The sequence below is a fragment of the Leptopilina boulardi genome, unplaced genomic scaffold, assembly GCF_019393585.1.
Source record: "Leptopilina boulardi isolate dan_hultmark-lab unplaced genomic scaffold, ZJU_Lbou_2.1 LbouV2_371, whole genome shotgun sequence".
NCBI lineage: Eukaryota > Metazoa > Arthropoda > Insecta > Hymenoptera > Figitidae > Leptopilina > Leptopilina boulardi.
The window spans coordinates 2,008,883-2,026,465 of record NW_026137942.1 but is presented as its reverse complement, the minus strand read 5'-3'; the positions used below and the strand labels follow the sequence as shown (position 1 = coordinate 2,026,465).

At 27.6% G+C, this 17,583-nt stretch overlaps 2 protein-coding genes and 1 long non-coding RNA gene across 3 annotated transcripts; 2 read left to right on the top strand and 1 right to left on the bottom strand.

Annotated features, from left to right (window-relative positions):
- Positions 1-8,141: 8,141 nt before the first annotated feature.
- On the bottom strand, positions 8,142-8,908 carry LOC127287474 (uncharacterized). The gene is made up of 2 exons (XR_007843889.1): positions 8,658-8,908; positions 8,142-8,291 (listed from the first exon to the last, which is right to left on the bottom strand). It is a non-coding gene; the product is annotated as an uncharacterized LOC127287474 (long non-coding RNA).
- A 2,405-nt stretch (positions 8,909-11,313) lies between these two features.
- Positions 11,314-16,105, top strand: LOC127287544 (uncharacterized). Its single transcript, XM_051314536.1, has 2 exons — positions 11,314-11,451; positions 14,007-16,105. Exons 1-2 carry the CDS (start codon positions 11,314-11,316, stop codon positions 14,640-14,642), a joined length of 774 nt encoding a protein of 257 aa, XP_051170493.1. The 3' UTR covers positions 14,643-16,105.
- Positions 14,979-15,890, top strand: LOC127287543 (cyclin-dependent kinase-like 4). The gene has a single exon (XM_051314534.1). It carries the CDS (start codon positions 14,979-14,981, stop codon positions 15,888-15,890), a length of 912 nt encoding a protein of 303 aa, XP_051170491.1.
- Positions 16,106-17,583: the final 1,478 nt, after the last annotated feature.

The window sequence follows — 17,583 nt, the reverse complement described above, 5'->3', positions numbered from 1 at the left end:
AAGAAATATTAATTTATGATAATTAAAACTAACGTATACTTTTAAAAATTGAGTTTAAGTAGGAACACGATTTCAGTGTTTTCGACAGTGTGAACCAGACAACGTGGAACGCCATGATAGTGAAGTAGTTAACCGTTTGAGGGACACATTATTCTATCCAACGGATTTCCTTCACACCTCGTGTATTTATGTTTTCAAGGTAACTAATTACGAATCCGGTGTCAGTGTTTCAAAATTCAAAATAGCGGATCCAATATGTCGGACAAATTTTTAAAAATTCATCGAATCCGCTTGAAATTTGTTACTCGGAGGTTTTCGGGGTCGCTGATTGCGAATCCAGTGTCAGTTTTTCATAATTCAAAATGGCGGATCCAATATGGCGTACAAATTTTCTTAAAATTTGTTATTCAGGGCTTTTCGGGGTTTCTTATGACGAATTAGGTGTTAATTTCTCAAAATTCAAAATGGCGGATCTAATATGCCAACTGTTGACAGTCCTACTAAAATATCCTTGTTTCACATCTAACAGAAATAAGTCACTTGAATCTGCCATTTTGTATTTAAAAAATCTGATGCCAGATGCGTAATCAGCGACCCCGAAAACCTTTAAGTGATAATAGTTGATAAGATGAATATAAGTATCTAAACACTAGCGGTTGAATTACATAAAATAAACCACAAATAATGGAACGGTACAGCCAGTCAAGGTATTAAAATAAAAACTTCACAAAGTTTTTTACGTTTCGATGACCATGTGTGTCATCATCATCAGAATTTAATAAGATGTCAACAAATCTAAAAATAATACAATGTAAAAGTAAAAAATATAAAATACAAAGAATACAAAATACAAAAAATAAAATAAATAAAAAATAAAAAAATAAAAAAAATAAATAAATAAAAAAAAAAATAAAATACCAAAAAAATAATACAAAAAAGCAAGAAATAAATTAAAAAATTAAAAGTTAAATAACAAAAAATAAAAAATAAATCATACACACTCACGTCAAAAAAATAAAAAGTAAAAAACAAAATTAACAAAATTGTCAAAAACGGGAACAAAATAATAAAATTAAATCAACTGAACAGAGTCAGTGTCGACGGAAAACTGATCAATAATATAAATTACAATCGATGATATAATGTAAACCACAATCAACGTAAACAGAAGTCAAAATATTATTAATGAAAATTTTGAATTTTAATAATTAGCAAAATTAAACGGTTGTATACTAATGAAACTAAATATTAAATATAAGAAAGAGAACCGTCATAAGCAGTGTTAAATTTTTCAGTATCAATTTGTTTGTTTAAAGCTAAATCTTTTTCTTTTTTAATAAAAAACATTTCAGCTATTAATCTTTTTCTTTTATTATTTTCTTTATGCAATATCTGGACATTAGACCAATCCATATCATGACCAGTACTAATTTTATGTTCAGAAATTACAGAAAGTTAATCTTTATTATTATTAATGATATTACTTTTATGTTCATAAATTCTTCTTCGTAAATTTCTTTGTGTTTGTCCTATATAACACTTATTACAATTATTACAATTGATTTTATATACTACATTCAATGTGTCAAGTACATCCAATGAAAAGGATAATTGTTATTATTTAAAACTTCCTTTATAAATTTAAGTGATAAGTTTCAAACAAATGGGATGAATTTTTTTTCAATTTGTCCGCCATATTGGACCCGACATTTTGAATATCTGACTTCATATTCGTAATTCGCGTTCCAGAAAATCCCTGTGTAACAAGTTTCGAGTAAATCCGGTGAATTTTTAAAAAAGTCATCCGACATCTTGAATCCGCCATTTTGAATTTTAAAAGTCTGATGCCAGTTTCGTATTTACTGCTGTAAAATACTTAGAGAAAGTGTACTCTACTTTGCTCAACAGGATATTCTTTCGATGGGCTGTACATTTAATTAAAAAGAGATTCCACGCTTAGTGAGCTTTATATCTTGCGGATGTAAGGAGAACTAACAAACAATATCAAGTACATTTAAAGAAAAATTAACATTTTTCGATGTTAAATGTGCTTTATTTTTTACAATATAGAGTAATTTTAATTTAATATTATTATTTTTCAACCTAAAACATGTCATTTAAAAGAAATAAAATTTAAAAGTCAGAAAAATAATCATTTATAAAAAATAAATGAATATTTAAGAGGACACTGTCCTTTAAATTTTTGAATCTAATTTTTTAACAAACATACAATCACCGCAATAATTTTTGACAAATAACTATAATATTTTACCGAAAGTTACATAAAATACTATAGATTTAGGTTTTTAGATTCAAAATTCTGAAGTCGATTTTTGGCCGCTTTTTGATTGCGTTCTGACCCACTGTGCATTTCAAGGGGTCAAAACAGAAAGAAATGTTTTTAGAGTTGTAGCACTCCACTACGGAAGCTTCTACGCGCTACCACAAAACCAAGTTTATGCTCGATTCATTTTAGCCTCGAAAACTAAAGAACCGTGTGTGATTTTACTGTTTCCATGTTTTTGACGTGAAAAACCGCGAGGTGGTTCGAGTGTTCGGTCGTTCGCACGTTCGCGATTCGACAATTTGTCCAAAATCGTGTAACATTGTCTTTTAGTTATATTTATAGATAAAAGTAAATACGTTGATATTTCGATTCTTAAATTTTATGTAAGATTTTATGATGTCCGCAATTAAATAAAGTTTTTGCTTTTATTTTGAGTAGAAAATATTGTTATTTTGAGGTGGATTGGTGTTTTTCTTTGTTATCTATGTAATAGTAAATATCAATAAATAACACTGGGTTACAAAAAAATGGTTGTGTTGTGTTTATTTCAAAATTCCTGTGTTTATTGAATATTTAGGTGTCAATGAACAAGAAAATACAAGGACAATTTTTTTTAATTTGTACAGATCCCTGAAAACCGGGGTTAAAGTGTCAAAAAATGGCTTTTTTGGCACTTTTTGGAGTGCTGTAAAATGAAACCGTGAGGGCATAGTAAGCTCCAATAGGGCTCAAAATAAAGCTTAAACCTTCAACTTTAAGACCGAAGACTGAAATATCATGCGATAATTGCGGAGACTTCAAATACGTAATCAGTGACACCAAAAATACCGGAGTAACAAGACTCAAGAGAATTTTGTACGGTTTTTAAAAATTCGTTCGCCATATTTGCTCCGACATTTTGAGTTTCGAAAATCTGACTTCAAATACGAAATCAGTAACCTTGAAATCCACGAGTAACAAGACTTAAGGGAATTTAAACGGTTTTTAAAAAATTCGTCTGCCTTATTGGATCGGCCATTTTGATTTTTTAAAAACTAACCTGAAATTTGTAATCAGCAACCCAAAAAACCTCTAACTGGATAGTATCAAGAAAATTCGATTATGAAGAATCGATTTTTATCAAGCAAACATTCCGAAACATTTTAACTATAAATTCAATGATACGTTAGTGATCATAGTTAATAATAAAGGTTCCCCGCAATTATCGCATGAAATTTCAGTCTTGGGTCTTAAAGTTGAAGGTATAAGCTTTCTTTTGAGGTTCATTGGAGCTTTTTATGTCCTCACGTTTTCCTTTTATAGTACTTCAAAAAGTGCCAAAAAAGCCATTTTTTGACACTTTAACCCCCATTTTCAGGGGTCTGGACAAATTAAAAAAATTTTTCTGTGTATTATCTTTTTCAGTGACACCGAAATATTCAATAAACACAGGGATTTTGAAATAAACACAACACAACCATTTTTTTATTACCCAGTGTAATCGGTTTATTTTAATATAAGGTTATGTAGTATGTATGCACGTGAGATTTTACATAATAATTGTCCTTCCTTTTCACATGTTTATCTTATATTATTTACAATAATATACATATAATGCTTAGAGAGAAGCAATTACTTAATAGGATGTTAATAATTCTGTGTAATTTCGTGCGGGCTTTTTTTATTTCTATGTAAAGTCATCCTGACAAGAAATTGCTTTTTGACAGCTTTAGAATTTGATAAGCATGATAAACAACACTTCCAAATAAACAAAGTTTTATGAAGAGGGATCAGTCCAAATTATTTTGAAACATGTTGTTTTTTAATACTTAATATAATATTCAATGTAACTAACAAATTTTTGATTTTCAACAATCATTGACACATAAATTTATATACAAATTTTTTACAAAAATGAATGTCTGACAATTATATACTTTTTGACTTTTATGCGCGATTGGCGATATTGAAATTTGTATAAACTATTTCAATTGCTAAAGTCTTTTTTATGAATTTTAGCTAATCTATGGAATTCTTTTCTTATATAGTACATGATATATTTCGTTTCTTAATATTCAAAAAAGTAATTGAATTTCCAAAGAATTCCAATTAGAATAATTGGAAACACATTTGATGATAAATTTTAGATAAAAGTATTCTAGCGAATGTCCGCTATACTGTAAGATTATTTTGATAATCTTGTAGTAATCTTATACACAAAAGTTTAAAAAACAATTTAAATACTGTAAGCCTCCGGATCTCTGGTTGAAACTCATGTGAAGTTTACAGCAAGATGTTGTGCTGTGTGGGCCTATAGCACCAAATTTTGTCTGAAAATTTTAAAAATATTTACTGACAATTTTCTGAATATTAAATTGTAAAATTTAGTAAAAATTGTGTAAAAATTTAGATGTTTCAATAATAAAATAAATGTTTGACGTAAATCTTTCCTGAACATTTAAATGAAATTTTTGTCTAAATTGATTGAGGCGAAAATTTTATTTAAATGTTTAGGAAACTTTTGCGCCGATCATGTATTTAATCAGTGATTTAAATCTTTGAACAAATTTCAATAAACTTTGCAACTACAAATATTCCGAAAATTGCCAGTATATATTAAATGAATTTTTAGGAAATTTTTTATGCTGTGGGAGATGTTTAACATGTTTATAAAAAATTATTTAAACAACAAAGTGTAACGTCAAAAACTTTTACATTATTTTATAAAATTATGATATATTTTCTCAAAATTTAATTTCAATTTCTTTTGGACTCGCTTTATTTTTCCTAAGCAAGTCCAAAGTTCGCGCAACTACCTGGAATTTCCATGCGTCAGCACCCCCAGTATATTCAGCTATTTGAAACAATTGCTAAATGCTTGAAATTAAATTATATTTCGAAATTAAAATTCTTTTATTTTAGCTCTTGAAATCGGTATGGGTTATTAACCTTTTCCTGAATTATAATTATTAATTATCTACATATTGGAAGTTCGATGACCCGCGACAACGAAAAGGAGCATAGATACGGGCTCCCCGCGTATTGCAGTACCATCGGAACCTTGCGACGAGCCTCCTGACGTTTTTCGCTAATAACTCAGGAACTATTCAACATAAAATTATGCAAATATGATATTCGGATTCGGAACGACGCCGCAAGATTTAAAAACCTTGGTGCAACCTTCCCAATCCATAAACAACGAAGTTACCAATTGGGAAGGTTGCGGTCTTGAAATTTCTATTCTGTTTAATTTTCTGAATCCAATGAACCTTACCGCAATGTTCCCGAATGATAAACACCGATGTTAATCCGGATAACCTGAAAAGCGTCGCGGATCATCGGATATCCATGCCTATACTCCTTAAAATGTAGTAGGATGAATAGAAACGCATGAACTCGCATGTGTATACCTAAATATTACTATTATCATCATTATTGTTTAAGATATACGAATGGTTATATTATTATAAAATAGTCACAAATTTTGAAGTTTATCAAACCAAAATTTGGAAATTGTGACTTGATCGTTGTTCCAATGATGAGATTGGATGTCATCTTAAATGAAAAAACTATAATTTTCAGCAAAATCGAGAGTTACGATGAAATCTCCATGACCTGTTGACTCCTTTAAATTTTGCAAATGATCTGCTTGAGATGTGGCAATAAAATCATGCTTCAAAAGGAACAACAATTCATCATCTAGTGTCTCAAGGAAGTCCTCAACCGATACAGTTTCAATGCATAATTCAGCCCTAGAAATTCGTGATAATATTAAATCAATTTTAAAAAGTACTCTTTGTTGCACTGATAACATAAAATAAAATTAAAATTATAAAAATAATAATAACAATAGTAATAAAATATTGAAATAGAATTAATAAAATAAATTAATAAATGAAATAATAAATGAAATATAATAAATGATAGTATAAATTTTGGTTGAATGATAATTTTTGTTTTTCAATCACATTCTTAACGTGTTGTAGCATTTAAAATAGATATCTTACCGGTCAGTAGTCTTCCACTGTGTAAAACTTATTTCTTCAATATTTGACTTTTGACAAGCTGTACGAATCGAATGAAGAATGGGATTAGTTCCGGGACAATTGGGACACTCCAAAAAATAACAATCTGGTGTCTGGTTTTCACATACCATTTTTTCTAAAATGTCAAGCATTTTAAAATTGCAAGGTGGTGTCGCATTTTTCAAAGCACCATTTATCCCATTTAATTTAAGTCTCATATTCTGATGCGTTTTGCATACACAGACACTATGGCTTCCACTGCGTCCCATAGGAATACAATTACGTGGGCGTAATTTAGTAAAAAAGGATCGGCTCATCTCAATGTTCGGATTATTTGATTTTTTCGTGAATTACTTTAATATCAAATAGTAATAATCTTTTTTGCACATATTCTTTTTTACCGTCCTTAACAACAGGGACACAATCTTTCCTACCAGGCATAGCTCGACTGCATTCGCCTGATTCGTAAAATTGTACGACTTTTTCAATTATATCGGGAGATAATGGACGACCACGTTTTGGCTGAGGATAAGATCCGTAACCAGATGACTGTCTTAATTTTTTAGCCTTTGAACCCATTCTTCGAGAAACATTCAATTCTCTTTGCATTTTTCTAATGCTCCGGTCGGTTGGTAAGGTCGTCAACAGCATGATTTTGTCTTGTCTGGAAACGGCTTTTGATAAAGCAAATTGAATGTCCTTAATTTGTTTAGACTCTACGTCTGATTTTTCTTGACTCACATGAGAAAATTGTAATCCCCTTCTTTTGCATTTCACTGGATTTCCCTCTTCATTTTGCCAAACATTACTGGATGTTCTCTTCAATTCTTTATTTGCCGGTTTATACGAAGGATCACACAATTCATCTTCAGGACTCGAACTATCGTCAGAACTAATTTCAACTTCTTTCGACGCAAGAACGTCAGGTGCTGGTTGCACTGGTTCCGAAGAGTTGTTTTTCAGAATTGTTAGTCGACATGAATCACATACGAATTGTCCAATTAAATTAGAAAACTGTACACTCCAATGTTCGGTTACTAGTTTAATATTTTTGATTATGCAAGAATGTTTTTTTTTCTAAGTGCATTACAACACTTATTTGCACGAACCATTTTTATGAAATCAACGATAAAATTTCTTCCAAAATTTTAAATAACTTGCATGATTTCGCGATTCACTTTAAATTTTACCGAATTTATAAGTGATTAATATTATGAAAGACACTATACGCTGCACTGTAACTTTGAATTATTTCAACATTCACTTGTTTTTCATGTATAGATTATTTTTTATAAAATCCCGTTAAAATATTTTCGAAAATTTTATTGAATTTCGCGATTCACTTTAAATCGTTTTACATTTATTGTAAGAGCCGTACGCGAAAGTATTAAACCGACTTATTCTCAACATTCATTTGTTTTCCTCTAAAAACAAAAGAACATCTAACTCAATCCCAGTCATGAAAACCCAAAACCGAAAGTATTTATATTAAAAAATATGTTGAAGGTACAGTTTTTACATATTTTTATGTTATTTTCACATACTTACATATTTTTATCAATTTTTATATACTAAATATTTTATATGTTGTTAATTCACACAATTTCTAAATGTGTGAGTGTGTTAAATAACGTATTGTTTAATGCGAATTATGATTTTCTTTAGATAGTTAAGAATAACAATAAAATAAATTATTTATTTAAATAAATTAAAAATTTCTTTCTTTGTTGTGATTTTTAATCACACATAAAAATTAAAGCCTTTAAAAACGTTTAAGGGGTTATGCCACTCTAGAGACCGAAAAAATAGGTGTTTTATGTGAATTTTTTTTAGAAAAACCATAAAGTCAATTAAAAATATAATATAAGAAGTTTATTATACATCTTTTTAGGTGTAAAAAAATAATTTCTTATAAATATTTCTTGAAGAATGGTGGCGCTGTAGCGGTCGTCCTTCGACTCCTCTATGGTTCAAGGGGTACGTGGCCGAACTAACTGCTCCTGTAAATTTTGAAATATCTTGAGTATCTAAATTTTTTTTTATTATATATTACAATAGCTAAAGTAACACGTAGGATTTTTTCGATATATTGATTCATGATCAAATGGCGCACTTCTAAAGTTAAACTTTCTAATTTCGACTAAAAAACCATCAGTTAATAGTTAATAACAAATGAACTATATAGAATAAAAAAAAAATCCTACGTGATACCTTAAAAAATGTATTTTTAAAGATGTGTGTCAAATTTGAACCTAATCGGTTGGAAATTGTACGAGTTGTTGGTTCGGCCAACTCGAAAAATGTAGTTTGGAGATAAACGCGTTTAAAGTTTTAAGTTGTAAAAAACTTAAATAATTTCACAATACCTTTAATCTGCAATGCCTGCACCATATAATTGACCACTATAGTCTAGCAAGTAACTAGCGCCTTTGAAAACATCTGCCGTATACCTGCTGTAGATCCTTCAAAGATCACCCCCCGTAGAACTGACAAAATGAGCTCGCCGCGTACCGTGCAGCCTTGCAAGGAACTTCGAAAATAAATTATTTAGAGATTTTTCCGAGCCATAATCCTGCAATATGTTATTTCTGAGACCCTAAGGAACTATTTAAAGCAAAAAAAAAAAAAGCGATTTTTTGAAAATCCTAGAGTGGCATAACCCCTTAATATATCACTAGTGCGCACAGGTGCATAAGGGCAGGCTTGCGCGACCAGAGTAACGTCACGTATCGCTTCGCACCGCCATCCTTTTTAATTAATAACTTTTTCCCTAATTGAGTCTCATTTTTTTTCTAAACGGTTTTAGGCTCGGAGATGTTTGAGGAATGCAACACAATTTTTCTTTTTTTGTTAGGACATGGAGAACACTATTTGTTATTAACATTTTATAAACAAATAATATAAAAGACTATTAAAAATGAAAAATTTTTTAAACAAAAATTATTTTTGAATACTACATTTCATGACGAAAAAAACCCATTTTTTAATTTTTAAATTGGTCAATTAGAACTCGAGAAAAAAATTATTTAATTTAACACTACCAAAAACTTTAATTGTTAATAACTTATACAAAAAATTTTTTTTTGGCCTGAAAATTTATGACATTGTTTTTTACCTTATAAAGAGTCAAAAAAACATCATTTAAGGTTTAAATAAAATTTTTCAATTTTAGGTGATCCGTTTGGGAAATTCTGACCCGCGAGAAATCAGATTAATACTGAATGAAGAAGTAATTAACTACGAGACACAGAAAAAACACCTGCTTAAAAAATGTATTTTTAACGATTACTTTCCCATTAAAGGAAGTACTCTTACTTATAAAATCGATGGCAAAGTTTTTTGTTTATAGTCAGACGACACCAACATTTTTTTGAAACCAGACATAAATGATTATTATATTAATATAATATAAATAATATTATTGTAATTCTCAACAAAAACATACGCAAATGCAAAATAGGTTTCAAATTTAAAAAATCATATAAAATAATTTTTTTTCGAATTGGTAGCTATTTATTGTATTAATTTAGAAATAAAATGTCTAAAAAAGTATTCACTTGTAATTATATGTCATAATAATTCTTATTCTTTTGTTAAGTAACTTCTCTTAAGAGTTACAATTTTCTTTTTCTTTTATTTGTGATGAAATCTCGTATTATTCGTAAATTTTATAAATTTAAAAGAATCTCATTTTCAAGTAAGATATACATGCGTCTTTTTTTTATTTACAAAACTATTTATCTGGATATTAATAATTTTGTTTAAAAACATAAGCTTTCGCAAAATTTTTGCTATTAGAAATTTGTTCCACATTGCAGATTGTTTACCAGCAGGGTCGTTTTAAACTAGAATGACCAAAATATTGAAAATATCATGTTTGGAATCTTTATTTTTTATCATAGAATAAAAATTACACACGTGAATACTTAATTTTTGTTTGATATCTAGCTTAATTTTTAACAAGATATAATTAAACAAAAATTAAATGAAACTATCGTGTTAAATTTATGTAGCGTAAAGCGTAAAAAAGTTGAAATATGCTAACTGTAATTTAATTAAATTTTTATAACGTCTAACGTTCCTTTAGAAATAATTGATTCGCAACACTGGAATTATTATTTTCATTCTCAGAGTAAAAGGTATTCAATTATTTCCATATAGAATATTTTTGGAAAGAGGTTTACATTGTTAAGTTATTTTTGTATAGTTTAAAAGTCTAGAATATCCACTCAGGGTTGCTACAGAGCCTGTAAATCCTGCAAAAGTCATAGATTTTTGAAGGTCTGGAAATCTTGGAAGTATCATGGAATTTTCAAATTTCATCTGGAATTTCATTAATTTAAATGTTTTTTTTTAATTTTCTTAACTAAAGACTTGAATACTTATGAAAAAATAATTAAATATTTATTTTATAATTTATTAATTTAGCAGGTTTTTTAAAGTAAAATAAATTAAATTACAGGAATTTATAAAATTTCTCTATTTTTGTCAGATTTTTTACGAATTCCAGTTATTTTCAAAATTTCATGAAAATTTGAATAAGTTCAAAAATATTTAAAGTTTCTACATGTTCTTAGGTTTATATTTTTATATTTTCTTAATTTTTCACTCTATTCCCCTATCTTATCTTAAAACTCAAATAATGGGGCTGACTTGTTGAACACAAACATTTTTTATTTCCATACTTTTTAAGTTTACAGATGATTCATATTCATCAAAAAATGGTTGGTCTTATAATTCTGACTGGTGGGGTAATGTAAAACAGTCTTAAAACATTTTGTTTAAGGAAAATATACATTCAGATTTTTTCTCTTTTTTTAATTCGAGATGTCCCTATATTCCTCTTTTTCTAGAATATTTTAAGTTGTGAAACCTGTGTCAGTGCATACACAGCATACACTTTTTCTAATTTTTCTCAGAAATGACTACTTATTTGAAATTCATATATTCAAGTTCAATTCATATATTCAAATAACTCAAGCGTTATGTTATTGATAACAAAATTTTATTGTAGATATTTGAATGTCTCAATTTAGAAAAATAATTTTTACAGATGTCCATGTACAAGATAATGGTTTAGGTGGAGATAGACTTGAACGATTCCAAGAGATACTATCATCATACAGATATAAATCATCTACTAAACGTCCCAACGAAAAGGTCAGTATTATTTAATATTTAATAAATAATTTGTAATTCGGTTAAAAAAAGTGGATACTTACATTAGCTAACCTTTTACTATGAAATATTACAGAGTCATTGACGTTTCGAAAGTAAAACATTCTAAAAACGTGATTTGTTGAATAATTTTAGCAGATATTTGAAACGTACTTTCATTTTCGTGAAGAAGCAAAGTATTCAAGAAATAATAAGTAGAAGATATGTCAGATTCTATTACTTATTACTATGAAAGCTATGTAAATAAACAGCTAATGATATAATTTTTATAAACATTTTCTAATGTCCCTGGCGGATTCGATTTACCTAAGATCGACCCAGCTGGGTCGAATCTAAGTCGAATTTAAGTCGAATTTAGGTAATTATCAAAAAAAAGCTTTAAATTGATGAAAATTTATAAAAATTAGTATTGTGAGGTTAAATGAACATTCATAGAGTTAATTTTTGTAAGAATTTTAATTATTAACGTGATAAATAATAAATAATTACTTGATATGTGCAAGTGGTAACTGTAGATTTTAACTCGTTGTCAGTTTTCATAATATTTTCAGAAATTAGTGTAAAATGTGTGAAAAAATAATTTATATTTAATAGAAATTGCAAATTTTATTAAATTATTTTATTATTTAACAATCACATTTCATAATAATTGCAATTTAATTAAAAAATAACAGTTTTCTTAAAAGTGACAAGAACTCTATTATACCGACCACACACGGAACAGCGGAACGCGCGCCAAGATTTGAAAAGAGTTACAAATTTTAAACATTCATTAAATAGAAAATATGCAATTTTTTTCTTTATTTATAAAAAAAACTTTAGAATTTTGTTAAAATAATAAAAATTAAGCTGATATATTTTTCTTAAATTTTTACTTATAACTTTTTAAAAAATTCTTAAATAAAAGATCAAAAAATTTAGTTAAATTTGTATTTTGCCATCATAATTTTTTAACAAAAATATAATTTTTTAGACATAAAAATAAGAAAAATTTAGATTAAAACTTATTTAACAATTACATTTTTTTAACAAAATTCTTTTTTTTTTAAAAAAAGTTGCAGAATTTTTATTTCATATTCACAATTCTTTAATGAAATTGTTTTTTAATACAAGTTATAAAAAAATTAATCATTTATTTATACTAATGCTAATAATCACTAATTTTAAGTAATAGGATAGCTGGAAATTTGTGCTCCCTGCATGCTGCTGCCATCTAACGGCGTCTGCAACTAATATAGGGCGATAGTTAAAAGTAAAGAAATAGTGATTATTAGTATTAATATAAGTAAATTGGTATAAATAAATGATTAATTCGGCATTTCTGAGAAAATTTTTATAAAATGATTATCTTTTATGGTTAATCAAATATATTTAATTAATGAAATTAAGATAATAATGAAATAGTTGTAATTAACAATTTGAATTTTCCCGCCAGAAGATCATGTGCATTCATATTCGCGCACTTTTACCGTGTGTGGTCGGTATAATAGAGTTCTTATCACTTTTAAGAAAACTTTTTTTTAAAATTAAATTGCAATTATTTTCAACTGTGCTCGATAAATAATAAAATAATTAATAAAATTTGCAATTTCTATTAAATATACATTATTTTTTCACACATTTTACACTAATTTCTGAAAATATTATGAAAACTGACAACGAGTTAAAATCTACAGTTACCACTTGCACATATCAAGTAATTATTTATTATTTATCACGTTAATAATTAAAATTCTTACAAAAATTAACTCTATGAATGTTCATTTAACCTCACAATACTAATTTTTATAAATTTTCATCAATTTAAAGCTTTTTTTTGATAATTACCTAAATTCGACTTAGATTCGACCCAGCTGGGTCGATTTTAGGTAAATCGAATCCGCCAGGGGTATTCTATTAATGATCAGATATTTCAATTTTGTTTCTTTCAATACTGTTAAATTAATATTAGGGTTATTTTCCACTTAGCGTAAAATTCCATGACCCTTATATATTTTTTAAAAATAAGTTAAATAAATTGTAATGAATTCAACAAGAAAAAACAGCTTTTCTGTTTACCAACAAAAGCCAATATTTACTTTTGTTCGTAACATTATAATTTCTTTTTCAAATTCAAATTAGAGAGCCAAATCGTCATGATTGAGTCTGTCTCTAGTATCATTTATAAAATTGAAATTTTTGGTAGAATGCAGTGATTTATCTATTTACTAGATACTTGATTATTTTCTGTTTTTATACATCTAAAGCGATATTTTCACACAGGAAATCACAAAATTGTCACTATGAAGCCTTCATATACTTTCAAATAAATCACTATTTATTATGAATAATTTGTCCAGACCATCACCAGATATTTACTTTATTTGAGCACTTACCTCGAAGATTATAATTTAATTATTGTTAAATTAAAAAACATTTAATAACAATAACTAAATTATACGATACGCAGAGAATTACTTATTAATATTTTATACAAATTTCATTTATTAATATTCATTTTTTAAAAAAATGTAAAACTTAATTTTATCAATTTACAGGTCTTGGGTAAAAGTGTTCCTATGGTAAAAAAACAAAAGAGTAAAACATCATACATGAGAAGAGTAATAAAAATTCTCTGGAAAAATAGAATGAATGATAAGGGTGAATTTGAGTTCATGGGTAACACCATTGGAAAACACATGATCATCTCTCTAAACGGGAGAAAAGATTATCCTCTAGAAGAATTGAAATCCTTGGCTTTAAAAGAATTTGTTACGGAAAAAAACAAATTTTTTTTTCAAAATTCTATCGTTCAATTAAAACTAGAAGATAGTTCTTTCATCATAGAGTATAAGAATGAATATGGAGATGAATGCGGGTCCTGGGAATTTACAAAACAGTATAAAAAAGAAGGACACTCGCTACATCTGTATTTATACACAACATTCATTGGAAATATTAACGAAATAAAAGCAAAATCAAATGAACCAACGACATCTAATGTTTTCGATTTCAGTGACAGTGTAAATACTGACGTTGAGGTTTTTCCAAAATACAGAAGTCAGAAATCAGAATACACGTCGACGTTAATCATGGGCAAGAAGCAGGCATTAAAAAAAGCATACATTCTGATTCCAATGTCATACCCGAAACTCACTCTGAAACATCTTCAAACAGCTCATCGAGAAGTTTAACGCCTCCACCACCAAAAAAGAAAAAAATTTGTTCTAGAAACGAAAACACGTTACGACAAAAGCCGGCAACATAACAAAGATTTTGCCCCCTCAACTTCGACATTTAAAAAAGATTTTACACCTAACAGTTCGGTTAAATCATTAAAAAGAAATCAATTGCCTGCAAAGTATGTAAATTCATTTGACGAAAATTCACGGTCTAAAATGTTCAACAATTCGTTTGAAATTAATCCTCAGTTTGTAAGTAAGTGATAAGTAAGTGATTATCAATCTGAAAAGCTGAATAATATTAAGGACTTTGAAATTTCTGCAAAAAGCAGTACTGCAGGTTCCGAAATGAGTAGTCGAGTTTTTTCAAACGCTAGCTTTCAAGCAACAAAAGATCAGTTATCTAATAATAATAATTATATTTTTAAGAAACCACAGGAAAAACAAGTATTGCATGAGAAAATTAATGCTTTAAATGTCTCAATAAATATCATTCAAGAAGAAAATTTAGAGTTTTCAAATTCGATTTTAGGACAAGGTGCACAAGGTGTAGTGAGAAAGGGAAAATACTTAGGATCTGAAGTTGCAATAAAGTCGATTGTTACTACCAAAAATGAGAATAAAAATCTTTTAAGGGAAATCAAAATTCTTGACGAAATCAAACATCCAAATATCATTACCCTTATGGCTGTTTGCCCAACTGTAACTCAATGTCACATCGTAATAGAGTTCTTCGAGTCAAATTTGCTCCACGAGATTCTTTTTGATTCAAACATTGAATTAAAATTAGATATTGCATCGAAAAGTAGCATTGCATTTCAATTGTGTGAAGCTGTATCTTACCTACATCAACAACCCCAACGATTCATCGTTAAAATGTGTGATTTAGGTTTAAGTAAAAGCAGCTTATTATCAGAAACTTTGGAGTCTACCATTGTCGGTCGTTGTGCAGGCACTTTACTCTATATGGCTTCAGAGATTTTAATGCATTCGAAAGTTGCCAACGAAGCTACCGACGTATGGTCTGTCGCATGCACATTGGTGGAATTGTTTACTGCAAAAAAAGTATGGAATGTTAAGAATGCTTTTGACATAACGAAAATATTATTAAAACATGATACACCAAATTTGGAGGGTTTACCAATTTTCTTGCGTGATGATTTGAAAAATTGTTTTAGTTATAAAGCAGAAGAGCGACCTATGATAAGCGATCTCTTAGACTTACTCCGACTGCATAATGAGTTTTCATTGCGTTCCTAAGCAAAAGTTTAAAGTGTTCAAACTTTTGTGTTTTATTGTCAAAGACTAGTTTGGTACGTGAATATGTTTGTGATACTTAATAGTATTATTTATAACTTATATTTATTTTATTTTAAATCTTAAAGTGCCAAGATTGTAATTAAGGTATAAAAAATATGTAATATTTTAAACAGTATTCAACGTAAATACATAAGTGTTTGTAAAGAGTCTAAAAGTCTATTGCATCTTTAAGCATTTATATAAATTGTTTCTTAAACAATGTTTTGTAGACACTAAAAATTTTTTGTCATTAATGCGTATTTCTCATTGTTCATTTGTACTTTTATTATTCAAAAATAAAATTGTTCTTAAATAAGAATAATAATCATAATGTAAATTTCATTACTTACTTTTTATATTTTGTACTTGAAATTTTTTGGATAGTTTACAAATTTTATTACAGTTTGTTTCTTAAAGTGAGCGTGATTTTTAAAGAGTTTAAAAATTTTTCACGCTGATTATTTATACCAGTACTAATTAAATTGTAAAATCGATAACTACAACTTGCTTAAAAATTTATCAAATAACATCTTCTATTAGAAATTTTAAATATTTACAGAGGCATATACATAATTAATACCATAAAAGAATATTTACGTTACTAAAAAAATTACATTGTTACTTAATTATTTATTTATACTTATTATTTATTTAAGATATCCACAGGTTAAGAATTTCAAAAAATAATGTCTTTTATTTTACATAAGCTATATAAATCCAAAAACTTATTTAATTTTTAAGAGAGTTGCTTTCCTAAATATTTTCTTAAATGTCATTCTCTAACTATTCTCACCATTTGTTAACTTGCACTGCAAATTTGCGGAAATTTTGCTGGAAGATTGCAGTAAGCTTGCAAAAATTGTAATTTTATTTTATTTTTTAGATATAAATTACTTTAAAATATGTATCCAGCAGCATAGCTTGGTTTTTAAATATACCATTTTTTTAAAAAACCGTTTCAAGAAAAGTTATAGTTTATTATAAAAATCTTCAATATTACATTCTTTATTTTTTAATTTAAAATTTCAATGTGTATAAGTTTAATTTTTTAACAAAAAATTTCTTTAAAAACTATATATATTTATTTCATTCATAATTATATTAATTATTTAACAAAAAAATAAAATTTGTAGACCTACAGAACTAAGTATATGAAATAAATAGTTCTTAAATGGCTTATAAAATTACGAATCGGGTTAAAATTTTTCCCAAAATCTTATTCAGAAAATTGATTTTTTTATGTTGGTTGTGAAACATATTTTTTATTTATTGAATAACCGGATTTTTAAAAAAAACCGCAAACCGAGATTTCAAAACCGGAAACCGGTTTCCAAACATACCGGAAAAAAACCGATATACCGGTTTTCCGCATAGGGCTATTAAGGGTTGTCAACTTTTTTCTGTCAATACTGAGTATTTGAACTATAAATTTGATAATAATTTTTTAAATAAAATTTTAAATTCACGAAAAATTAAAATTCAAACTTCTTTAATAATTTTAATTATTTTTCACTGTCAATTTTTATACGCTTTTTTTATGATTCTATCAATCTATCTAATCAATCGTACGGATTTTAAATTTTTTTCAATAAATAAATTTTCTAAAATGGCCAAAAAATTTTATTTCGAAATTTTAATAATATATGGGTAAATC